Below are 26,838 nucleotides of genomic sequence, written 5' to 3' on the forward strand. Positions count from 1 at the left end.
GTGTGTGTGTGTGTGTGTGTGTGTGTGTGAGTGTGTGTGTGTGTGTGTGAGTGTGTGTAGGTTTCTGTTTTGGATTATGAGTATATACATGCCTGTACACAGACCAGTGCATTTGCTACATTGGGTATTGAGCGTGAGTGTGTGAATGTGCCCATCTAGAGAGCCTTTTAGACCTGAAATCACACTGGGAAAATGGCAGCAAATGAGAACGAACTGCCGAACTTCAGAAAGGGTCACGCAGTGCTCCAATTATGAGTGTGTGCGAGCCTCAGGGAGTCATCCGGCACAAACACATCTCACATCATGTCTCTCTTCTCTCTCTTTTTTGTGTCAAGCATTCAGAGGAACATGGCAGAGATGTGTAATTACTTGTTTGAGGCATTGTGTTTTCAACAGGTGTGAAATATGTGTGCCTCCTCCCCTCCGCTGTTCCTTTTCATCTCTGTTCGTCTCCTCTTCTTGAACCTCATGTTCATTTTTTCTCAATCTTTTCTTCTCCCAGGTTTTTCTCTCTCGCTGTCACACATTGTTTCTCTCTCCTTCCCCTCATATTCCCCCTGTCAAGTTTTCCAGGTTGTTTTTCATCTTCTCACACACGCCTAAGTTTCCTCCCCTTCTTTAAAGTGGTTTATCTCTTTTTTGCCCCCGGCCAAAATAACAACAGCTTATTAACTTCGATTAGCCCCGCCAGTTTTTCTTTTCAGCGCCGTTCCTCTCTTTTCTCTCTCTAATGCACTCATTCTTCTTCAAGAGCGAGGAATTCTCATGCAACACTCGTCTAAAACGCTATACCTGAAACACACTCACACTCAAGACGACACACCTTTTTCTCAACCCAAGGTCACAGTAATCATCCAAGTGTCTCAGTTAGATCAGTAGCAGGGTGTGGAAGAGTTCAGCAGTGCATCTCAGATGCATCCAAAATCCTGATCCAATGCAACCGGCTTATTGAAAACATCAAATATTCTGAAATCTTCCATTAAAGTCTTAGAAACATTGACTGACATCTTATTCGTATTAGAACTGTCTTTTGTTCCAATGAATAACTGGATAAGAGCACCCCGAGGAACATTTTATTGCTCCAAGGTTTCTCTTTCAGAGCTCAGAAGACTGTATTTCGTTTCGTTAAAGCATTAAGATCATGTCAGATATTTCTGCTATTATATTTCCAAAGCGAAATAGTAATAGACAACTGGTATTGTGTAATATAAAAATAAAGGTTCTTTATTGGCATCAATGGCTCCATAAAGAACTCTTAACATCTTTAGATTTGGACAAAACTGTGAAAAAACAAACAAACACAAAACACGCTTATTACAGTGGAAAAACGTTTCTTTAGGTTGTTAAAATGATTCTTTTTAAGAACTGCTCACTGAAAAATTCTTAAAGGAACCCAAAACGGCTCTTTTATGGCATCCACTGCACTGAAACTTTTATTTTTTCATGAGTTTGAGAGCTTTAAAATAACATTGATTTATGACCTCTGACAAATTTGATTTTCTTACACTGCAAAAAATGCTCTTCTTACCTAGTTTTTTTTTTGTCTTGTTTTCAGCCAAAATATCTAAACATTCTTAAATCAAGAAGGATTTTCTGGACACGTACAAATTATTGTCTTGTTTTCAGAAAAAACAAGTCAAAATTAAGTGAGGTTTTGCTTAGAAAAAGCAATATAATATTATTTCAAACAGAAAACAAGATTATTTTGCTTACCCCATTGGCAGATTATTTTGCTTGTTTCAGGCAAAAACTCACTTAATTTTGACACGTTCTTTCTGAAAACAAGACAATAATTAGTCTTCTTGATTTAAGAATTTTTAAATATTTTGGCTGGAAACAAGACAGAAAAACCTAGGTAAGAAAAGCATTTTTTTGCAGTGTATTCAGATCTCTGAATTTTGATCACAGGCTCTGATATCTTGGTTTCGAGAGACTTTGAGATTTCTTTCTTTCTCTTATTCTACATCCCTAATCAATACCTAAACTTAACAACTACCTTACTAACTATTAATAAGCATGAGGGAAAATGCGTAGTTAATAGTGAATAAGTGTTCCTTATTCTAAAGTGTTACCACTTTTATCTAAACATGTTCTAAAGGAAATGTTGATTTGGATGAACTTGGAAAGGCAGAAATCGTAACTCTGATTGCTTAGAAAACTTCAACAACAACAACCGGCACGATTTGGCATTATATTTACAACATTTTCTTAAGGTTACTATCTATCAGCTCGAGCAAAGATAGCAGTGGTGTTTCTTAGCAAACACAAACAATTAAACTCTGTTGATTCGGGAACTGCTGTTTTTCTCATGGCATGGTAGATCTTATCGAGAATCACATGAAGAATGTTCTTCTCTCTCGTTGCTTATTTGGATGTGAGCACAACAGCTCAAAAACAGAGCACTGGCATATTTACATAACCCCTGAAACCGACTTTATTGAATAACAGCGGCTTTCATTAGGACGGATCTGCATGTGTGTGTGTGTGTGTGTGTGTGTCTCCTGCAGCTGGCAGCAATGATATGATGTCAAATCGGTATATCAGTCAGTTGCGCTGTCTTTCTCTCTGTCTCACACACATGCACATGTAGCCTCTCGCCTTCCATCTTCTGACTGATTTGTTGCCTCTGTGTTAACACTAAACAGACGAGTCTCTGAGGCTCCAGTCAACAATACCAAGAATTCAGCATTATGGTGCAATATCATAAAACATGTTCCCTCCTATCACATCATATAAAGTTATATTGTCCATATGATGGGCTGGTCAGTTCGGTGCACAAAGAGTCTAGTCGTTCATATTCATGAGCGAGTGTGTGTGTGTGTGTGTTTGTGAAGGGGGTCAGGGTCATGTTGTGTGTCTGTGTACAGTTAAAGTAGAGATTTATGTGCAGTCTGCACTCAATCAAACATGCATTCCTTCACTGACTACACACACACACACATGCAGGGCACTAGATGGATGTTAGAATATAAATGCATCCACTAGCATTTTACATACATGATTGACATCCAGCGATTGTTTCTAGATGCATGCATCAGAGCACGTTTCACTCGTGTGTGTGTGTGTGTGTGTGTGTTTGTGAAGGGGGTCAGGGTCATGTTGTGTGTCTGTGTACAGTTAAAGTAGAGATTTATGTGCAGTCTGCACTCAATCAAACATGCATTCCTTCACTGACTACACACACACACACACATGCAGGGCACTAGATGGATGTTAGAATATAAATGCATCCACTAGCATTTTACATACATGATTGACATCCAGCGATTGTTTCTAGATGCATGCATCAGAGCACGTTTCACTCGCTCATTCACACACTTGCTCTCCGTGATCTCTACAAGGCGACACACACTCCCTGTGGATATTTAGTTTGAATTTTAAATGGATGGAAGTTGGCCTGAAACGTCGTCCTTCAGAGCGAAGCAGGAATGGATAATAAAACCTGCGTCAGGAGAAAAATCCTCACTTTCCCCTGAACTTTCCTCTTAAAAATGAATGGCATCGATGGTTCCTTGAAGAACCTTTAACATCCATGAAATCTGTGCAATTGCACAAAAGGATCTTTAAACTCCTAAAAAAGGTTTCAAAATGGGGCGATGCCATAGAATAACCATGTTGGTTCCTTAAAGAATTAACCTTTCAACAAACAGTTTTTCTACATTTTAATCATCTGAAGAACTTTTCCCACTTTAAAGAACCTTTTGTGCGATTGAAAGGTTCCATGGATGTTAAAGGTTCCTCATGGAACCATCAATGGCAATGAAGAACCTTTATTTTTAAGAGTTTATAGTGGGAAAAGTTATTTAGATTATTAAAATGTTCTTCTTTTTAGGAAAATTCACTGAAAGGTTCTTTATTTTATCGATGGTTCCATGAAGAACATTTAACAAATTATGGAATCTTTCAATTGCACAAAAGATTCTGGATAAATAGTGGAAAAAGTTTCCTTAGATTATTAAATTACAAAAAAAATAAATAATAATTATTATTTTAAGAACTGTTCACTGAAAGGTTCTTTAGGGAACCAAAAATGGTTCTTCGGCAAAATGAAGATTCTTTATTGACATTGATGGATGAACCTTTTAGAATATTATTTATATTACACAAAGATCGTTCATAGTAGAAAAAAATGTTCTTTAGATTATTAAAATGTTCTTTACACTAAGAAAAATGGTTGTTTTAAGAACTGTTGACTGAAAGGTTCTTTATTGGCATAAATAGTTCCATGAAGAACCTTTAACAAACGATGGAATCTTTCCATTATTCAAATGTTTTCACACTAATGAAGAAACAAATGAACTGTTCACTGAAAGGTTCTTTAGGGATCCAAACCCTGAATCCTTTAGTTTTAAGGCTTCACATTCTCCATGGTTTTTTTCCCTCATGCTTTTTTTTTTTTTTGCATGTTTTTTTTTCTGTTCAGTTCTGATGCACTATATCTCTACCTCTGTAATTACCTTTCTTTTTTCACTTGTGCTTTTTTTTATTATCTCTTCCCTCCCCCCTCGCCATGCCCTCATCTCTCTGACTCAAGTTTCTCATTTAATGTTGTCCAAAACCCGCTCTTAAATAAAAATAAATACAACAGAATGAAGAGCAACTATCTGCACGTCCAATCTAGAAGATCAAATCTGGAACTCGAACAGCTTGAGAAAGAAAGAAAGAAAGAAAGAAAGAAAGAAAAAGAAAGAAGTGGGAGAGTGAAAGGGGCTTGGTGAAGCGAGGGGCCATGTTAATTTGGGAAAAATGTAAACAGCATGTGTAACTGTTCAAACCGTGACCAACTCATTTTATATCATTCCCCTGTGCTCGCTCGCTCCTTTTTCTTTTAGAGGGAATCTGGGCTGCGTTAACCCTCTTTCCTTTCCTCCATCACTCCATCTCTCTCTTTCTCCTTAAGCCCTGCACTTCCTAAAGCTCTTCATCCCTCCACCTCGCTTATACACACATGCTCTCTCTCTCTCTCTCTCTCTCTCTCTCTCTCCCTCTCCTCCCCAAAACTGACTGTCTTGTTCGCATCTTTGCATGGATAAAAATGCAAATGCACGGGGCGCTGTGACATGTTAATGGTTTGGGGCTTTTTTTCTGAAATCATCTGTGAGTTTGAGTGTTTTTGGCAGTTTGGGCTGTGTATGATTGCTGTGATAGATGCATGTGGGACAAAATGAACTGTAACTGGGAAAAGAGAATGTGTGTGTGTGTGTGTGTGTGTGTGTGTGTGTGAGCGTGACAGACTGCTCTGCTGCTTTGTTCAGGCATAAATCGCATCATTTCGTCACACACTCTTCCTCCTTTTCACAGACATGCATGGCTCCCTGAAGACAGGTGCTGTGTGTGTGTGTGTGTGTGTGTGTGTGTGTGTGTGTGTGTGTGTGTGTGTTTAGACCCTGACTAACTTGAATCATGTACTTTCTCATATCAGTGTCGGTTAACAAGACAGGGGTGAGTTTGCTCTGTGAACAACAAGAATAGAAGCATAACTCGTCTTAGTATTGTGCACATGTGAGCAGATTTATGAAAATGTCCCCACAAATATAGTGAAAGAATAAAAAAATGAAAAGTCTTCTATTTGAAAGGCTTATTAATTATATATCGCTCTCTGAAATCAAACAGGTTTGTGTGAGAGTTATGGTTTAGAAAATAACATCCCTCCTGAATAAAAACTAGTATGAAATGACACAGTTTGTGATGCTAATATTTTTGGAAAAGCTTTGTTTGTTGGACAAGGCTTTGTTATACATTTATATTTTAGTGTGAATGTTTCTTTTAACACAACACATGTTTGTTTTAAATAATTTAGTCATTTATTTTGAAAAGAACCCATTCTGTTTTTCTATAATCCAACTAACAATTTTTCTTTGTCATGTAATATGTCCATTGAAACTGGATAAACTCAATAGCTTTTCTCATTAAATAGTACTCATTTGATCTTATTACACGTGATCAGTCTCGCGCCAATGCATTAATATAGACTGATTTAACAAATGCAAATGAAAACAATCGAGGGGACTTTTAGGGCAACAATCCAATCGATTATTTAACATGCAAAGCAAAGTTATATTTGAACTAAACGTGTGTCATTAATACTTTAACGAAATGCACTGCTGTCATAGGCCTCTGAAACGCAGAAGAAGCAGATTTTCAGAGAATCAATCTTTGATAGACAGCGTTAGAGAGTTTCTGAAACAGAAGGGTCAGATATTCATAAGAGAACTAATGGTTGAATCACTATATCTTCACCTTGCAAACAAATGTATGCGCACACAAACAGTAGGCCTAGTGATAGCCTAATAATAAAAGTTAAAAAAATTAAAGCTCCGAGAAAAAACTCGGAGAAATATATTTAATAATTATCTTTTGATAATAATAATAATAATAATCAACGCATCAACATTAACCGTGAAAAGCCGCTCATCACTTACCTTTCCATGCAATGCGATGCATTTTAATTGGCACAAATCCCTGATTTCCCTTCGGATCCGTTTATTCTTTTTAGGAGGTTTTGAAAGAGTTCTGGATGAAATAAAACGAATATTTTCCTGCGCTGTCCGGTGCTTCAGTAAACTCTCCAAAAAACTCGCATTGCCTAAAGCCCAACACACGAGAGTGATATATATATAGCCTATATAGCAACAGAGAGAGAGAGAGATAGAGGAAAAATATTTAGCTGGAGTTAACAATAAAAAAGTAAAGAAATGCATAAGATAAAGTGTGTCAGACTGAATGCGCTCGTGAAGGGACTGACAGCTGCCGAGCTCTGAGATGCAGGTATCTGAAGAGATTTTATGCACATGCCCTCTCTCCTCCTCCTTCTCTCCTCTTCAGTGATTCACTGTTGATTCATCTCCTCTGAAGTGCCACGAGACTCCGAAACCACAAAGCTGGGAGGAATTACACTTCTGACAGATACTTCATTATTCCTCCAATTGCATGCATTTTTTCTCTCGCATTCGGTGACTCAATTATAATTTGGCATTGAGTGATTGATTCAGAACGGGCCGTGTTTAGACTGGTGTGTTTCTGCGTCCTGTGTGTTTCTGAGATGTGGGTTTATTTCAGAGGCGTCACGAGAGGACAAGCGCTTCATTCACCGCGTGACATTAAAAGAAGATAGGATTAACACTGGGATTATTGCATAACTCTTCTGAGCCTGTGATGTTTGATTGATTGATTGATTTGCGGTCAGCTGATGTTGGATGTGATGAGTCGTGATGCTGGCGTCCTCTGCTGTTTAACACTGGGACCTTCCAGCTCGACAAGCATCCATGTGACTGTATTACCACTTGTTTTTTTAAATAATAATAATAATTAGTATACATGGGAAAATTTGCGTACACTGAAAAAAAAGAACCCGGTCTCATGAAAATGCGTATAAATAGTACGCCAAATAAAAAGGAAAACTCGTGGTATTAAAACGCAAAAATTGACTTTGGCGTGCATATGATACGCATGTGTTTGCGTGCATATGATACGCATCTAGCCCACAACCCTAAACCTACCCATCGCGTAGCATATACACGCCAATGACCATTTTTGCGTTTTAATACCACGAGTTTTCCTTTTTATTTGGCGTACTATTTATACGCACTTTCATGAGATCGGGTTGGAATAAAATGATACTACACATGCGTATCATATGCACGCCAAAGTCAATTTTTGCGTTTTAATACCACGAGTTTTCCTTTTTATTTGGCGTACTATTTATACGCACTTTCATGAGACCGGGTTGGAATAAAATTATACTTAATTTTTTTAAGGTAAGTGGTTGCAAACAATTTATTTAAAAAAGATATATGTTGAGAGTTAGTCAACTACATTTGTTTATTTAAATGTAGCTCAAATAAATTAATTGCAACCACTTACCTTACTTTTTTTTTCAATTCAATTAATAATTTTTTTTCAGTGTAGAAAGGTTATTTAACCTTTAACTGTGTGTGTGTGTGTATATATATATATATATATATATATATATATATTCATAATTTATTGATTCTCCCTAATTCCTCTCTTTCATCTTTTAAATATTCCTTTCTAAAATAGCCTAACGCTTACATACACTCAGAAAGTCTTCCAGTTTTGTGGACGTTCACACAAAGGTCACTAGTCCACAGCATTTGAGCACTGGATTTACACAAAAATCAGTTCAGGTTTAAGAAGTGTTTCAACTTTGCATCAGCTACTAGTGAACATACATTTTTATTTGCATTATCACTCAAGAGGTTAACCGCTTTGGAAGGCTTTTGTCTTTCAAACACATTAAATGCACAATTCCACACTATTTCTTATTTACATGTAAAACTTTTTTGTCAGCCGAACCTCTTATAAATACTTGAAGTACCCCTAAGATTTTAAATTAAATATTTTAATAAATAAGTATCACATTTACATCTTCACGGTTCTCTGGTGTTGGTGAATGGTCACATGACATGCAGGTAAACAAAACATATTTCATTTTTAGTAAGCATTTTATTATGTTTGTTGTTATTTTAAAATAATTTATGAATTATTTGAAATCTATTAAAATTATTATTTTACCACAGAACTTCTAAATCCTCCCTTTTCATCAAGTATGCCATTCATTACAGAACCTTTGATTAACTCATGTCATTTAAAATGACTATCAAACAGTCTGTTAAAAACACGGTGCTTTAAAACACTGCAATCAAAATATGATTTACTTAACACTAGAATAAATCCAAAAGACTTATAGACTTAGGTGAACTCATGAAATTAAAATATAAACAAGTAATACTGTTGACTGACAGCTGAACTGACAGCATTGGCTTGCCAGGAAGAATAAGCAAACTAGGGTAACCTTTTTTTTAAGTTGCTTTAGAATATGTACAGACACATTATTTAAAGGGATACTTCAACACAAAAGGAAAATTCTGTCATCATTTACTCACTCTCAAGTTCTTCCAAACACAAAAAAGATCTTTTGAAGAACGTGGTTAACCAAACAGTTTCTGGTCCCCATTGACTTCCATAAAGTCTCTTTTGTTTTGGATTATTTGAGAATCTAGACTAGGGTGCTCTGCATTCTTGTAAGTCTCACAATGGGCACCAGAAACGGTTTGGTTAACTACAATCTTTAAAAGGTCGTTTGTGTTCTACAGATCAAAGAAACTCCTACAGGTTTAGAACAACTTGAGGGTAAATAAATGATGACAGAATTTTCATTTTTGGTTGAACTATCCCTTTAAGTGTGCCATACACTACGGAACCTTTGGTTATCTCATATCATTTTAAATGACTACCAAACAATCTGTTAAAAACACTACTTTAAAACACTGCACAATATGATTTACTTAACACTAGAATGAATCCAAAACACTCAAGACTTCGAGTGAACTCAAAGTGAAAATATAAACAAGTATGCTATTGTTTGACAGCTGAACTGACAGCACTGGCTTACCAGGAACAATATGCAAACTAGGGTAACTTTTTTTTAATTTGAAGTTGCTTTAGAATATATCCAGACACGTTCATTAAAGGGATAGTTCACCCAAAAATGAAGATGTCGTCATCATTTACTTACCCACAAGTTGTTCCAAACCTGCAGGAGTTTCTTTCTTCTGCTAAACACAAAAAGATCTTCTGAAGAACATGGGTAACCTAATGGTTTCTGGTCCCCTTTGACTTCCATAAAGTCTCTTATGTTTTGAATTGTTTGAGAATCAAGAATGGGGTGCTCTGCGTTCTCACAATGGGGACCAGAAACTGGTTACCCACAATCTTTAAAATATATTTTTTGTGTTCAACAGAAGAAAGAAACTCCCACAGGTTTGGAACAACTTGAGGGCAAGTAAATTATGTAATTTTCATTTTTGGGTGAACTATCCCTTTAAGTGTGCCATACACTGCGGAATCTTTGGTTTAAAAAAAAAAAGGGCACAACAACTGCATATAGCAATAGTTAAAATGTCCAAACAAGACAGAAGTTTGATTTGATTGTGCCAGTCAAATTGTGTGAAAGAGGATAGAAAAGATAGAATAAAATTTAAAAACACAACTGTCTCTTGTGAGCTATGCCCTTGTTCCGAACAAAGTCTCTTATGTTTTGTGTTGTTCGAGAATCAAGAATGGGGTGCTCTGCCTTTTTGCAAGTTTCACATTCTGGTAAAGTTGCCAGCTTTCCTTTACTGATGTGCTCCCCAAAGTGCTTCATGACCGCTTTGACCTCTGATGTGGCCCATGGTCTTTTCACATATGTCCTTTTTTTCTTTTGTTTGTCAAGCTCTATAAAAAAAATACAGTTAGTTAACATAAACATACAACATAGTTAAATCCAGCATATGCAGAAAAAGTGATCAATGCCAAGTTTGAACAAAAGCAGTCGTACCTTTAACTTCAGAATATGAAGTAGCTGTTCTGCTGACTTGATCTGCATTTTGAGCTACAAAGGGTATAAAAACATTTTTAAACTCATTTTTCCAAATTTCATGACATATTAACAATTAAGCACTATCATATTTTGTTTGCCTCTCAAAACTCAGTTTCATCAAAACAAAAAAACACTAGGCATACTTACAGCAGATAAATACAATAAAGTGCTGTTTTCTAGTACAATTACAACGGGACAAACATTCACATCAAATGTTAACTCAGCGGTAGAGTTACACTTACGGGACACTGCACTTATTCACAATCACAAAACTACATTATTTGCATGTGCTTTAAAATCTTGCCAGTTAAGCATTATATTTGCGTACTGTTCTGACATGCGCTTTTTCTAAACGCATACCCCCAATAAGGTCTGGCTGCAGACATGCACTTGCTTTTTCAGACTTGCATTCTCTGACTTGCACTCACGAACAACTGCACTTTCGCAAGTGACGTCAATTGCAATCTTTTTTTTATTTTATTACTATCATTTTATTTAATCTCTCAGAATGCAACAGTATGACTGGTCTTTAACAAGCCCAAGAGCCCACGCTAGGGCTGTGCGATTAATCGAAATTTGAGACGTTGCGATTTCCTAATCACAAAGCCTGCGATGTGTACGCGATATTACTCTGTTCCAGAGCATATGCATGACTGCCAGCCTTGAGTTGCAGTCTTACTTGCCCTGGGCAAGAGTGAGCGCACCTCTGTTCTCCCCAATCAGCACTGCTCTAGCCAACTGCGTAAACACCCACCATTAAAAATAAAAAAAATATAAAAAAACAGAAAGCGGGACGGGAGAGAGACAGAGTGGGATTATGGCGTCTACTGGGTCAGATCGATAGTTAGGCAAATTAAAACTAAAGAAAACCGTATGCAACTTAAGCTTCGAAATGACAGACAACAAACAAAAAATGTAATTTGCAAGAGCTGCGTCACAGCGCATATCAAGAGCTCCCTTATCGGTTCTGTTTTCAGTACTGGAGAATAAAAGATACATTCTTAGATGTTCTTGTTGATCTTACACATTTTATCTCCCCAACAGATTAATTTGAAATAAATTTAAAATAAGTTCAAATGCATGTTGGCTATTCCTAATTCAGAAGAGCGCACACACAGCCTGTGTCTGTGAATGCTTCTCATACTCGCTCTTCTCTGCGCGAATCCCGCCCTACTCTGTGCCTCCCCTGATGTACTCTGGCACTCCCTCATTTACATTTTGAAAACCCCTGTCTTGCTATATACAGATTACTCATACAGACAGTATTTCAAGCTATGTTTGGGCCAAAATGCTGATGTTGCTGATCAGCCACCTAATGACTGCTCAATCAAATACAAAAAAACTAACAGTACTATGATTATTGTTGGATCTTATGATAAATGGTTTCTGATGTTCTTTGTTTTTAAGTTGCTTTGGATAAAAGCATTTGCTAAATGAATAAATTCAAATGTAAACTGTAATCTGCATCAATTCATCAACAACAATGTCCAAATATTTAGTCTGCTTTGTCAATTAATTTTTCAAATATCAATAATGCAAAAATATTTGTATTCTAAAATGAAGTGAAATTAATAAACATACATTTTTACTAGTGCTGGGCAACGATTAATCACGATTAATCGCATCCAAAATAAAAGTTTTGGTGTGCATAATATATGTGTGTGTTCTGCGTATATTTATTATGTATATATAAAGACACACACATGCAGTACATATTTGTATTTACATGTATATATTTATAGTCATATAATTTATATTATATATATAAATACATTTAATATACAAACATAACATATTTTCTTAAATATATACATGCATGTGTGTGTATTTATATATACATAATAAATATACGCAGTACACACACATATATTATGCACACCAAAACTTTTATTTTGGATGTGATTAATCGCGATTAATTGTTGCCCAGAACTAATTTTTTCCCAAATATTTAAAAACATACCATTAGACTCTGAGTTAAGCTCCAGAGGTCTGGCTCCATTGGTGTCTTCATCACTGTCAACATCCTGATCGTCATCCTCATCTGTAAAATCTTACAAAACACACAATGGCATAGTATGTTTAACTTCAATTATTCCATTTTAGTAACTACTCAATTTATAAAAATAAAAAAAACTTTGATTAAACAAATGTTTATTTATTAAATTTATATTATACTATTAATTACAACTATACCTCTGATTTCATCAAGAGTTTTTCCTCTTAGTTCAGGCAGTTTACCCTGTTCAAGGGCTAGAAGCAGTTTCGAAATTTTGGCCACCTGAACTGTTGCATCAGGTAATCTATAATATTCACGATGCACATTAATATTGTGGCCTAAAAAGTCTGCTAGTTGGTCCATTTCATTATTTTTTAGATTCAGAATTTGGGAAGTCGTTGCCACTTGTTTCCTCAGTTGTGTGGATCTTAGGTACTCTGGATGAGTTGCTCCACACTCAGCAGCAAATCTTTTAAGACAGTCATGACCTCTGTAATAGCTAGTGCACTTTGGTATTGCAAAGAGGAATTCATTATCGTGTGGAACACCACATTCTTTCCGCTTCTCAGCAAGCAGTTCCAGAGCTTTAGTGATGTCCGGTGTAAGCAGAACAGCAACTTTTCGTCCTCGCTTTCCTTTCAGCTCAACTCTTCTGAAATATTTGCACAATCGCTTCTCATATGCTGAAAGTCCCAGCTCCTCAAAAGCATACGACTCGTCTCTTTGAAGGAAATTTTTTAGAGGCATCTTGGAGACCTCTCCAGCACGTCTTCTATTAAAAAGGATTATCCTGGTCAGTGTTAGCTTCGCGAGACATGTATAGTTGTGCTCTGATGTCTTTTGGCCAAGTTCCTGGAAGGCTGATTCTGCACTTCTTTGTAGATAGCTGTTAAGCTTTTCGATGTCTTGAGTGAGTGGCAATTTGGTGGGCTTGTTGTATTTTGCGTCACTGATGGTGCATAATGCTGTGTGAGATATACATTCTGACCACTTTGTTTTATACAGTTTCTGGAACGATTGTGCACTGTGTGCCAACTCTGCGTCTTAGGACTACTGAAGCAAGACGCAAACCACAACAATGGTCAGAGCTGGGTAGATTACTTACAAATTGTAATGCGTTACGGATTCCAAATTACATGATAAAAATTGTAGTTAGTAACGTAATCCATTACATTACACATTTTAGGTAATATAATCAGACTACTTTTTGATTATTTTTAGATTACTTTTGACCTAACTCGTTCATCAAATTGCTTTAAATAGTATGATCTTGTATCATATTGATATGAAAATACAAAGAGTAAGAAAATATATTCCATTTGTTGTAATTAACAACATGAAGTGCATTGAACATTATATTATGTCAAGGTTTCCCAAACTGGTGTTTGTGAAGGAACTGCAGGAGGTTTATGAGTTTAATGAAAAACGAATAATTAATTAAATAATAAAAAATATTCAATTACAATATAAAATCATTCAAAATAAAACACATATTTAAAAAAAAAATTAATAATTTGTTTACCTGCATGTCATGTGACCATAACCAACGAGCATGCAAATGTGATACTTAATTATTAAAATATATATTTATTAAAACCATATTAGGTGAAAGCGAATCAGTTTACAAAAAAGTTAGTGAATTTGCGCGTTTTAATGTGTTTGAAAGACAAAAGCCTTCCAAAGACATAGAAATACATGAACAAACTGCCATCCGAATTTAAATGATTTATTAAGGAGGCCTTACCTGAAACTACTGGTGTCTCCATTTCACCTTGCCTTTGTGCACCCTTTGCTTGCTCACTGGCTTCAAACATAGCTTTCTGTAAAAAAAAATATACAGAATACCTTAAAGAATGGCAATCTTTGATGTTGCATACACAAAAATAATCTAATATAATAATACTCAGACCAGCTTAAATAAAATAGCTGCACCTTCAGACCTCTTAGTTATGGAAAAAAATTGTTTAAATTTGTAATGAAATTAACGCTCATGCCTCATGTACGTCATCTTACATTTCATTAGGTGTGTTCGTCATCAAAGCACCCACTGCGAGAGCTATTCAAAAGAATTCGAAAACACCTACACAGTTGATTGGTCTGAACATTAGCCCCGCTTCCACTCAGTCACACCAGCCAGAGCCTCCTGATCCACTAACTAACTGAACTGTAGTAAATGCGATATAATGGCGATACACGGATAATGACTGATAAAACTATGTTTTTACTAGCAGACAACTACAGTGGATACTGTAACATTTGTTAGTGTTACTTGGACGATGCTGTGTCCTCAAAATGCCTTGAAGACTCAAATGCAGCCTAGTTTGTGATTCCAATTGGCGCCCGTGAGCAATGCGTGTGAAGTGCAGATTCCAGTGCGGGAGAGGTGGGTCTGGCACCCTGTGCTACTTTTACACTGTTGCCGCTCGTTATTATTCAAGTTAGCGGTTTTTCTCTATTTAATTTTTGGTTTTGTGCTGGTAATCCTATTGGTATATTTTGCATGCTAATGATAGGAATCTATCCATTGATGTGATTGGTTATTGAAGTTTGTGACATAGCAAAAAAGAGCTATTTCAAACCGCATTTCTGAGGCAGCCTTTGGGAAACTACAGTTTTGAGGTGAAAATACTCAGCAATGGTGTTGATTAATGCACTGGCACATGGTTTGTCTAAAAGCATATTAAAAATACCACAGACAAAAAAAAAAAAAAAAACTAACTTGATTTTCACTACAGGGGGACTTTAAAGCATGATATGAAATGGTAACACTTTCCAATAAGACTTCATTTGTAACATTAACTAAGGTTGATAAAAGCGGTAGTATTGTTCATTGTTAAAGTGTGTTAATTTCAACATTTACTAACAAATTTTTAAATTTTAAAGTTGCTTCTATTAGCATTAGATAATGAACTACAAACTAAATTTAATGATCAACATATAATTAATATTAACGGAGTGTCTTACACTTATTGCAAATAGCCCGCAAAATCCTGCTATTTTAAAACAGTGTAAATAGAATCTATAGCTATTTGCACTTAGTGTAAATAGCATATCGCTAAAAATACTGCTATTTTCACTTAGTGTAAATAGAATCTATCACTAAGAAAATATGCTATTTACACTAAGTGCAAATAGCCGCTGCCTTAATATTAATATTTTCATTAATTTACAAAGTATGGTTCAGTACTGCTTTTTTTAAAATAGTTAAGCACTACTTTAGTCTTTGTTCAGTACTCATTATATAATACATTATATAATAATTTGTCAATTTTCATCAACAACACTTTTTCACCGATGAAAACGAGACGATAACAAAACAAAAACTCGTTTTGAATGACAAAAACTATGATGAAAATCTATTGACATTTTCGCCAACTAATAAAAATGAGATGAAAATGTTAGGGAGGGACGATTTGGAAAGAGATTCAGAACGAATCTGCTGCATGGTTAGGAGGTTAGATGCGTATATTTGAACTGTATCATAGCCTACTGATCTATCCGGGCAGGACATAAGCTAGCATACACTTGCTGCATGTCTCATAAAATGTAAAAAAATGTCAATATCTGGAAGTAAAAGAAGAGCAGACAAATGGATCAATTTGACGATGCAAAAGAGAACTCAATTCGGTCTGGTTTTCTGAACGCAGACAACAAAGCAGCGCCTCTCACACAGTGCACGAGTACTGTGTTCTAGCTGGCCATGAACTCCTGCGTACTCACAAAATCACCAGCAAATACAACTGAGAATGTGTTTGAAAGTCTAAAAGCGGAGCTATTAGCTTACCTTGCAGCTTTTAGTTGGAATTAAGTCATCTGCTGAGGTGACTTGGCAGGTCTGGTGGCTTGAGGAGTTGACTAAGTGGAAGACAGGAGAGGAGATGCATGCATTATCATTTTTGATTCAAAGAAAACACAGAAGACTTAGCATCTGACCCAGAACTACAGTCTTTTTAACATACAATTGTAAAGCCAGTCACCGGGTGAAAAAACTAACTTTAATTGGCCTAATTTAAGAAAGGGCTGCAACCCTACGTGAGGAAAAACACAAAAAGTGGTGTTGTTACCTGATGCCTCCATTTCCTGGTCGTCCAGGTCACTTTGCCGTTGAGCACTCTTTGTTTCGTCATTGGCTTCTACAGTTACATTCTATAAGAAAAAGCATGTTTTTAACACATAATGCCTTAACGTATGGCAATGTCTTTGTTTTAAGAAATCATGATTGAATTTACACAAATATGATGCACAGAGTTATGAACCAGTAGTAGCTATGAGACTACATACACAGGTCCTGCTATACCAAACCACGTCCTTGTTAACCATGATTGAATTTACACAAATATGATGCACAGATTTATGAACTAGTAGCTATGAGTATAAGTCATTATAATCAGTAATTATGTCCCCACTGGATGCAACGAATGCCTCGTTTATAATGGGTTTTAATGTTTTTGAATCATCGCTCCGACCTGACAGGGCATCACAATGTGGTAGGGGTGTAACATTTCCGTCACACATATTATTATCACACACATAGGTATTCGGCCAATCACAACGCACTGGATAGCTGGCCAATCACAGCACACCTCGCTTTTTTAGAACGATGAGCTTTGTAAAAATCGCCGCGTTTCAGAAAGGCGGGGCATAGAGGAGAAACAATAATGTACAGTATGTGGAAAATAATGTGTTTTTTTTACTTTAAACCGCATAAACACATTCATTACACCAAATACACAAAATAATGTTCTTTTTAGCAGCATCATATGACCCCTTTAAGAAGCATTACACCATATTTGTGATCATTAAAACGCGCATCTCATATTAACAGAGATTACAGTATGATCCTGATTACCTTTGAATGTGTTCTTTTGTTGACACGCCAAGGAAGGTCAGCTCCTCCATAATCGTAGGTTATCTCTTGGCCTTCAGAAATATTTTTAATTGCGAACAAACAGAGGTGTGGATTGCCATTCACCTCTATTTTCAACATTTTCGCATTAGGTTTCTTGTCATCATTTACTAGTCTACCCAGTGAACCATCATCATGTGATGCATCGATGCTGTAAAAAAAAAAAAAGTTTTTCTTTAAAAAGTTATATAACATTTACACACATCATATACTAAGCAATGGCTTTACTGCAGTGATATATTTTTGGCATGTTATTGCAATTCTTTTAACCTTAACTAATGCAGTGTGTAGCTATTTATTTCTTAAAAGATCAAGCAGAAGGTTAGAAATAAAATTAAAAACACTACAGGTAATAGACCAAGTGATAATAAAACAAGTCTTTTGCACTTACACTGCAGACATAATGCACATATCTACTCTGACAAATCAGATTTTGAATAGGTTTGAATGGGTTAAATACCCAAACAGAAAAAAGTTACATATAGAAACAGACCAAAAGCACTTCCTTTATAATCAAAGCTGGATTATTAAATGGTAGGGCTGTGACGGTGGCAGATTTTTACCACCGCGGTGGTAATGGACAAACTACCACCGGTGGCGCGGTATTTAATAATATATATAATATATTTATATAAAAAAAAAATATATATATATATAAATATATAATTTTGAAACAAATAGTAATAAATGAGGCTCAATCATCTATTAACAAACGTCCCGTGTAGACACTAGACAGACTAAACCTGTTGTGACGCGGCGGTGTAGACACGGTTCACTGTTCCGCCGCCAAGCAAGCGGGTGCTTTAACTCTTCGTCTGCATGCGCTCTCTTTGAAATAAGAATCGTTGCCACATTTCTTGTTAACATCTTTCATTTATCGCTGTCTCGTTTGTATTTGGCCAGTTTGGAGAAAGCCTCACCAAACCTGACCAGCCAGGCGTTTGCGATCATGGGAACTTGGAAGACACTTGTCCAAACGCGGATGGGTGACATGAATGGAGATGGCTCCAGATCGGTGATGTAGTATTTGGTTTCCCAACAAGATCCAACGCCCAACACAAAATGTATTTGCTGAATGCATAAACTGTATTTTCCTGCGCTCAAACCTGCCAATCTAAAGGAAACGCTGTGTATGGCATTTGAGGTAATTTGTGAATTACCATAGGCTTATAGTCTAAATAAAACAATTTGCAACTATTACTGTTATTACACTTGCATACAAAACTTCGTATTATGCTTGCTATAGAGTACGTGACGTCACATGCACTACCGCCAGTGGCAGTAGACAACCGTGGTGGTGACGCGGTTGTCACGGCGACCATCACAGCCCTAATAAATGGGTTCGGACAAACTTAATTGCCTCTGATTAGCCATTGCATTTAGGTGATCAGCAAAAATGTCTGTGGTTGGCTACAATGCTCAACGCTGCAAAAACATTTTGTAAATAGAAATACACATAGGACCATTTGAAAGCTCTTAGTATCGAATAGGTACCAAAGTAGCAGTACTTTTGACAACAATAACCCACATAGTTCATTAAATAAATTAATGAAATTTGATTTTGTCTGTCATATCTAGATGCACTTCAAGTATATTGTACTTACCAATAATCTTTTCCATTATGTTTAAAATAATACGTGTATGGATTTGAGATTTTATTAAACTCGTTTTCTTCATGCAGAGCTCCGTGGTACTCGATTATGAAGGATCCCTTCCCAATGAAATCTTTTGCAAAAACACCACGTCCTGTTTAAAAAATAAAAATAAAAAAAGGTTGATAAAACACTACGGCTAGCAACCAATTAACCATGGAAAAAATACTATGAAGAATGGCTTTACAAGGCTTAAAGGGTTAGAACTAAATACAGTGCTCGCACGCTCTCTTACAGACCTTTTTCTGTGCACCCACACCCAAAGTGCATGCATTTTTTTTGTTTGTTTGTTATTAATATATTAGTCAGGCAACTTGTAAATTATTTCAATAGGCTAGCCCCTTCAAAAAAATTCACCTGTCCCAGACAAGTGGGCAAGCATTAATGTCGAGCCCTTCACCTTTATGTTATAAATCTGGCATTGCAAGAGATCATACTTTATTGCACCAGACATAATGCCTGGCAATGAAGCTTTTTATACAGACACTGCCAGCAAGGTTATACTTCATTAATACATAAGTAAAAACAAATGGCACAATCTAAATGCCATAATATGAACTTTGCCAGGGCTGAAATTATTTTTGATACTACTACTATACATAAATTAATAAAACATTAATATACAGATTACATTATTCTTCTAAGCATTACATATAAGTGGCAAACTTACCTTTAGTTTCATCAATATATTTGGAAAGAACTGTGTCTTTATCTCTTCCTAGATGAATGTGTCTTTCAGCATCCTGAAGAGGGGTAAGCCCCCTGCCTCTGCAGCTCTCTCTGGTGAGCACTGGAATTCACAAGCGTGATGGTCAGTTGTAGGAAGAAAGCACTTTCGATCAGCAATATTGTGTGATTATCAAGTTGTTGAAGTTTAAAGAATGTAACGTTACTTGGTTAGTCTTAGGGATAATGTTTCTATGATAAAAAACGCTGTCTGAACGATATATTCCCACAAAAGAGAGAAATCAGAACGAAAACGTGCAGTTCAGACAGATTAAGGACAATACCGATTGAACTGAAGCAATGGAAAGAATCGCCTCAGAATGGCGACGCGTCAGTTAATCAGGCATCCACGTTTCAGATTCTAAGACAGATTCATTTCGTCTTGTACTTGACGAAATGGTTGCTGTAATATTACCAAGAGTATTTTTACCTGAATAAAACAACAACGACACAGTTTTTGTCAAAACGGTGTTGTGCACCACAGAGCACGTTACCTTACTTTCAGAAGTTTGGGGTCGGTCTCGAACATTACACATTCCTAATACAGAAGCATCATATATTTCTAAATAGGTTTAAACGTAGACCCAAGACATTTAAGCCCTCGGTCGTGGTTTCTAAATTAGCTAAATAGCTAATATTTGGTCGTATGAGTTTCAAACTGAGGTAAGTTAATGCTGAACTTAATTAACTTATTCGGTTTACAAAACGTAGTAGATTAAATGTATTCAAAATACAAAGACGATATTTACAGAGACATAAAATGATGTAAGACAGCTGATATAAATTTTAAGGTTTTTAAAATACAGAAAGTATTTTTTAAAAGGCACAGATTACTTACTTCGTACTTCGCTGACGCAGTCTGCATATCTTCGCGGGGAAAAGATGATTGGCATCCCAGAGCAACCCTCCTCCGCATTTTCATTGGTCGGTAGTGTTGTCAATCACAATGAAGAAAAAAGCACGCAACCTGTAATCACTTTTAATTTATAGTTTTATTCTTTTTTAAATTTGACTCTTTAATTTTAAAAGATCTTGTGTAGGAGAAAATGGTCCAGCCCGACGAACGGAGTTTTCAAAACTGACCAATTAGACCTCAGGTAAGGCTATGGCAGACACGCTGTATTATGCAGCGAAATCTAAAATGTCATCAGTTAATATTACATTAGTATTTTTAATATTTATAGTATAAGTCATTATAATCAGTAATTATGTCCCCACTGGATGCAACGAATGCCTCGTTTATAATGGGTTTTAATGTTTTTGAATCATCGCTCCGACCTGACAGGGCATCACAATGTGGTAGGGGTGTAACATTTCCGTCACACATATTATTATCACACACATAGGTATTCGGCCAATCACAACGCACTGGATAGCTGGCCAATCACAGCACACCTCGCTTTTTTAGAACGATGAGCTTTGTAAAAATCGCCGCGTTTCAGAAAGGCGGGGCATAGAGGAGAAACAATAATGTACAGTATGTGGAAAATAATGTGTTTTTTTTACTTTAAACCGCATAAACACATTCATTACACCAAATACACAAAATAATGTTCTTTTTAGCAGCATCATATGACCCCTTTAAGAAGCATTACACCATATTTGTGATCATTAAAACGCGCATCTCATATTAACAGAGATTACAGAATGATCCTGATTACCTTTGAATGTGTTCTTTTGTTGACACGCCAAGGAAGGTCAGCTCCTCCATAATCGTAGGTTATCTCTTGGCCTTCAGAAATATTTTTAATTGCGAACAAACAGAGGTGTGGATTGCCATTCACCTCTATTTTCAACATTTTCGCATTAGGTTTCTTGTCATCATTTACTAGTCTACCCAGTGAACCATCATCATGTGATGCATCGATGCTGTAAAAAAAAAAAAAGTTTTTCTTTAAAAAGTTATATAACATTTACACACATCATATACTAAGCAATGGCTTTACTGCAGTGATATATTTTTGGCATGTTATTGCAATTCTTTTAACCTTAACTAATGCAGTGTGTAGCTATTTATTTCTTAAAAGATCAAGCAGAAGGTTAGAAATAAAATTAAAAACACTACAGGTAATAGACCAAGTGATAATAAAACAAGTCTTTTGCACTTACACTGCAGACATAATGCACATATCTACTCTGACAAATCAGATTTTGAATAGGTTTGAATGGGTTAAATACCCAAACAGAAAAAAGTTACATATAGAAACAGACCAAAAGCACTTCCTTTATAATCAAAGCTGGATTATTAAATGGTAGGGCTGTGACGGTGGCAGATTTTTACCACCGCGGTGGTAATGGACAAACTACCACCGGTGGCGCGGTATTTAATAATATATATAATATATTTATATAAAAAAAAAATATATATATATATAAATATATAATTTTGAAACAAATAGTAATAAATGAGGCTCAATCATCTATTAACAAACGTCCCGTGTAGACACTAGACAGACTAAACCTGTTGTGACGCGGCGGTGTAGACACGGTTCACTGTTTCCGCCGCCAAGCAAGCGGGTGCTTTAACTCTTCGTCTGCATGCGCTCTCTTTGAAATAAGAATCGTTGCCACATTTCTTGTTAACATCTTTCATTTATCGCTGTCTCGTTTGTATTTGGCCAGTTTGGAGAAAGCCTCACCAAACCTGACCAGCCAGGCGTTTGCGATCATGGGAACTTGGAAGACACTTGTCCAAACGCGGATGGGTGACATGAATGGAGATGGCTCCAGATCGGTGATGTAGTATTTGGTTTCCCAACAAGATCCAACGCCCAACACAAAATGTATTTGCTGAATGCATAAACTGTATTTTCCTGCGCTCAAACCTGCCAATCTAAAGGAAACGCTGTGTATGGCATTTGAGGTAATTTGTGAATTACCATAGGCTTATAGTCTAAATAAAACAATTTGCAACTATTACTGTTATTACACTTGCATACAAAACTTCGTATTATGCTTGCTATAGAGTACGTGACGTCACATGCACTACCGCCAGTGGCAGTAGACAACCGTGGTGGTGACGCGGTTGTCACGGCGACCATCACAGCCCTAATAAATGGGTTCGGACAAACTTAATTGCCTCTGATTAGCCATTGCATTTAGGTGATCAGCAAAAATGTCTGTGGTTGGCTACAATGCTCAACGCTGCAAAAACATTTTGTAAATAGAAATACACATAGGACCATTTGAAAGCTCTTAGTATCGAATAGGTACCAAAGTAGCAGTACTTTTGACAACAATAACCCACATAGTTCATTAAATAAATTAATGAAATTTGATTTTGTCTGTCATATCTAGATGCACTTCAAGTATATTGTACTTACCAATAATCTTTTCCATTATGTTTAAAATAATACGTGTATGGATTTGAGATTTTATTAAACTCGTTTTCTTCATGCAGAGCTCCGTGGTACTCGATTATGAAGGATCCCTTCCCAATGAAATCTTTTGCAAAAACACCACGTCCTGTTTAAAAAATAAAAATAAAAAAAGGTTGATAAAACACTACGGCTAGCAACCAATTAACCATGGAAAAAATACTATGAAGAATGGCTTTACAAGGCTTAAAGGGTTAGAACTAAATACAGTGCTCGCACGCTCTCTTACAGACCTTTTTCTGTGCACCCACACCCAAAGTGCATGCATTTTTTTTGTTTGTTTGTTATTAATATATTAGTCAGGCAACTTGTAAATTATTTCAATAGGCTAGCCCCTTCAAAAAAATTCACCTGTCCCAGACAAGTGGGCAAGCATTAATGTCGAGCCCTTCACCTTTATGTTATAAATCTGGCATTGCAAGAGATCATACTTTATTGCACCAGACATAATGCCTGGCAATGAAGCTTTTTATACAGACACTGCCAGCAAGGTTATACTTCATTAATACATAAGTAAAAACAAATGGCACAATCTAAATGCCATAATATGAACTTTGCCAGGGCTGAAATTATTTTTGATACTACTACTATACATAAATTAATAAAACATTAATATACAGATTACATTATTCTTCTAAGCATTACATATAAGTGGCAAACTTACCTTTAGTTTCATCAATATATTTGGAAAGAACTGTGTCTTTATCTCTTCCTAGATGAATGTGTCTTTCAGCATCCTGAAGAGGGGTAAGCCCCCTGCCTCTGCAGCTCTCTCTGGTGAGCACTGGAATTCACAAGCGTGATGGTCAGTTGTAGGAAGAAAGCACTTTCGATCAGCAATATTGTGTGATTATCAAGTTGTTGAAGTTTAAAGAATGTAACGTTACTTGGTTAGTCTTAGGGATAATGTTTCTATGATAAAAAACGCTGTCTGAACGATATATTCCCACAAAAGAGAGAAATCAGAACGAAAACGTGCAGTTCAGACAGATTAAGGACAATACCGATTGAACTGAAGCAATGGAAAGAATCGCCTCAGAATGGCGACGCGTCAGTTAATCAGGCATCCACGTTTCAGATTCTAAGACAGATTCATTTCGTCTTGTACTTGACGAAATGGTTGCTGTAATATTACCAAGAGTATTTTTACCTGAATAAAACAACAACGACACAGTTTTTGTCAAAACGGTGTTGTGCACCACAGAGCACGTTACCTTACTTTCAGAAGTTTGGGGTCGGTCTCGAACATTACACATTCCTAATACAGAAGCATCATATATTTCTAAATAGGTTTAAACGTAGACCCAAGACATTTAAGCCCTCGGTCGTGGTTTCTAAATTAGCTAAATAGCTAATATTTGGTCGTATGAGTTTCAAACTGAGGTAAGTTAATGCTGAACTTAATTAATTTATTCGGTTTACAAAACGTAGTAGATTAAATGTATTCAAAATACAAAGACGATATTTACAGAGACATAAAATGATGTAAGACAGCTGATATAAATTTTAAGGTTTTTAAAATACAGAAAGTATTTTTTAAAAGGCACAGATTACTTACTTCGTACTTCGCTGACGCAGTCTGCATATCTTCGCGGGGAAAAGATGATTGGCATCCCAGAGCAACCCTCCTCCGCATTTTCATTGGTCGGTAGTGTTGTCAATCACAATGAAGAAAAAAGCACGCAACCTGTAATCACTTTTAATTTATAGTTTTATTCTTTTTTAAATTTGACTCTTTAATTTTAAAAGATCTTGTGTAGGAGAAAATGGTCCAGCCCGACGAACGGAGTTTTCAAAACTGACCAATTAGACCTCAGGTAAGGCTATGGCAGACACGCTGTATTATGCAGCGAAATCTAAAATGTCATCAGTTAATATTACATTAGTATTTTTAATATTTATTCATCAATTTAACTGTAAATAATACACTTCAAAACGTCATTTTTTTTAATTTCCCGCGAATTGTTGTAAAATTTCCCGCGAGATTGTATTGTTGTAAAATGGCATTGTGGTTAAAGGGGACATGCTTCAAATTCATACACTTACACATTGTGGTATATAAGGTCTTTTTTTATGTAAAAACTTAATAGGGGGCATTATTTGGAGTCAAAAAACAACATAATCGTTCCCAGAATTACGAGGACACTGAATTGTCCTTATAAACCAAATGTCCTTGTAATGCTGGTGAGTAACCTGACATTTTGTCCTCATAAACCATATATTCAAGAACACACACACAGAGACTCACTGACACACACACACACACACACACACACACAGAGACTCACTGACACACACACAAAAATCACAGAACACCAGAACTATTCAGCATTTAGAAATGAACTATAAATGAACACAGTAGTAGCACAATGTTAAAGACAGTATGTAACAGTAGTAACTTTATTTATATTTCAGTGGGTTTCAACATGCGTTTCTCACAGAAAACAGTACAACACATACACGAGGGACAATAAATACAGACTTTATTTTCATATTCAGGTTTTTTTTAATTATTTGATATATCATTACATTAATATTAAGAATAACATTTGAATATTTTAATATGAGTTAAAATGATTTTATTTCGTTATACCTAATAATATGTATATATAATATATATAATATAAATATATAATATAAATGAAATAAACATTGCAATTTAATGCTTTTTCAGTTAAAGGAATATAGATAGCTGCAATAGCAATTAAAGCAAATGAAAACGCTGTCAGTTCTGGTCAAAAAAACATATTCTGGTATTTGTTTACTCTGTTTTCAGTTAGTTTTTCTGGTGTGTCTAAATAAATTAATACAAATTTGAAAAAAAAAAATATATATATATATATATTGTAATTGAAACGCAAAAAAAGGAACGCTTGAGTGCGTTGTCATGGAAACGCGTGACCCTTCAACACTCCTTCCGGTTCCGGTAGTCAGAACCCGGAAGTTAGACGCGGGAAGCCGGAGAATAGAAGAGCTCGATCGGTGTGTGTTCACATCAAATATCTCCACCACCGGGACACACTATTATACGTTTATAAAGTCCTCCTTTACCCAGTAAGTAAGTGCGTGCCGAAAAACTTTGCATTGTTTACTGCTGAGGTGAACTGAAGCCGGATGAAGAATCTCAGCGGCGGTGTCTCTACTTCGCTCTTCGAGCCCTAACATACTCTATACTGCGATGTTTACAGCCCACGATGACTTAAGTGCTGTCTGTGTGAGTTAGGAAGCACACAGCCGCTGTTCAAAACAATAGAAACCATCACAGACATTCTTATAGCTTCTATTAAACCATTACACAATTCCTTTGTGTTCTGGGCATTACTCCAATAGGAATTACTGTTGTTCTATTGGTTGCCATCTGCTAGATTACATCCCACCAATACAATCCATCAAATAGACACCATTATAGTTTACATTCAAATCAATAATGTGCAGCACAGTATGGGTATCATTACCCTGCTGACAAAAACAATAGAAACCATCACAGATATTCTTATAGCTTCTATTAAACCATTACACAATTCCTTTGTGTTCTGGGCATTACTCCAATAGGAATTCCTGTTGTTCTATTGGTTGCCATCTGCCAGATTACATCCCACCAATACAATCCATCAAATAGACACCATTATAGTTTACATTCAAACCAATACAATTCCCATTATAACCTGAAATCCATTACATTTGTTATTGTGTTTTGGGAGGGTTTCTATTGTTGTTTTCTTCAGCTGGCAAGATTATAACGGTATAACTACTTCTACAGAATTAACTTAATTACTGAATTTCACAGAAAATATTTA

The 26,838-nt window shown here is 36.1% G+C and overlaps 2 protein-coding genes and 1 pseudogene across 2 annotated transcripts; 1 reads left to right on the plus strand and 2 right to left on the minus strand.

Moving 5' to 3' along the window:
* Nucleotides 1-2,483: 2,483 nt before the first annotated feature.
* LOC107559613 (N-lysine methyltransferase SETD8-like) lies at nt 2,484-20,838 on the minus strand. Its single transcript, XM_016243513.1, has 9 exons — nt 20,503-20,838; nt 19,609-19,728; nt 18,891-19,032; nt 17,230-17,437; nt 16,445-16,526; nt 16,165-16,235; nt 14,125-14,200; nt 9,084-9,089; nt 2,484-2,563 (listed from the first exon to the last, which is right to left on the minus strand). Exons 1-9 carry the CDS (start codon nt 20,555-20,557, stop codon nt 2,541-2,543), a joined length of 783 nt encoding a protein of 260 aa, XP_016098999.1. The 5' UTR covers nt 20,558-20,838; the 3' UTR covers nt 2,484-2,540.
* A 441-nt stretch (nt 20,839-21,279) lies between these two features.
* On the minus strand, nt 21,280-25,260 carry LOC107559586 (probable histone-lysine N-methyltransferase set-1). The gene is made up of 4 exons (XM_016243469.1): nt 24,600-25,260; nt 23,706-23,825; nt 22,988-23,129; nt 21,280-21,533 (listed from the first exon to the last, which is right to left on the minus strand). Exons 1-4 carry the CDS (start codon nt 24,652-24,654, stop codon nt 21,305-21,307), a joined length of 546 nt encoding a protein of 181 aa, XP_016098955.1. The 5' UTR covers nt 24,655-25,260; the 3' UTR covers nt 21,280-21,304.
* Nucleotides 25,261-25,963: 703 nt separating this feature from the next.
* Nucleotides 25,964-26,838, plus strand: part of LOC107559614 (FACT complex subunit SSRP1-like) — a 28,723-nt pseudogene continuing 27,848 nt past the window's right edge.

Source organism: Sinocyclocheilus grahami, unplaced genomic scaffold (genome assembly GCF_001515645.1).
Source record: "Sinocyclocheilus grahami isolate Dianchi unplaced genomic scaffold, SAMN03320097.WGS_v1.1 scaffold692.1, whole genome shotgun sequence".
NCBI classification, from domain to species: Eukaryota; Metazoa; Chordata; class Actinopteri; order Cypriniformes; family Cyprinidae; genus Sinocyclocheilus; species Sinocyclocheilus grahami.

Bases quoted from the DNA above. Each gene is read 5' to 3' on its own strand.
- LOC107559613 (XM_016243513.1), bottom strand. From the start codon at position 20,557: ATGCCAATCATCTTTTCCCCGCGAAGATATGCAGACTGCGTCAGCGAA. The intron at 16,527-17,229 runs GTAATCAGGATC...TTTTTCTTATAG, and splicing joins ACAAAAGAACACATTCAAAG to AATGTAACTGTAGAAGCCAA. The intron at 14,201-16,164 runs GTAAGCTAATAG...TTTTTTTTACAG, and splicing joins TTCCAACTAAAAGCTGCAAG to AAAGCTATGTTTGAAGCCAG.
- LOC107559586 (XM_016243469.1), bottom strand. From the start codon at position 24,654: ATGCCAATCATCTTTTCCCCGCGAAGATATGCAGACTGCGTCAGCGAA. The intron at 23,826-24,599 runs GTAAGTAATCTG...TGTGAATTCCAG, and splicing joins CTGCGTCAGCGAAGTACGAA to TGCTCACCAGAGAGAGCTGC. The intron at 21,534-22,987 runs GTAAGTACAATA...TTTTTTTTACAG, and splicing joins CATAATGGAAAAGATTATTG to CATCGATGCATCACATGATG.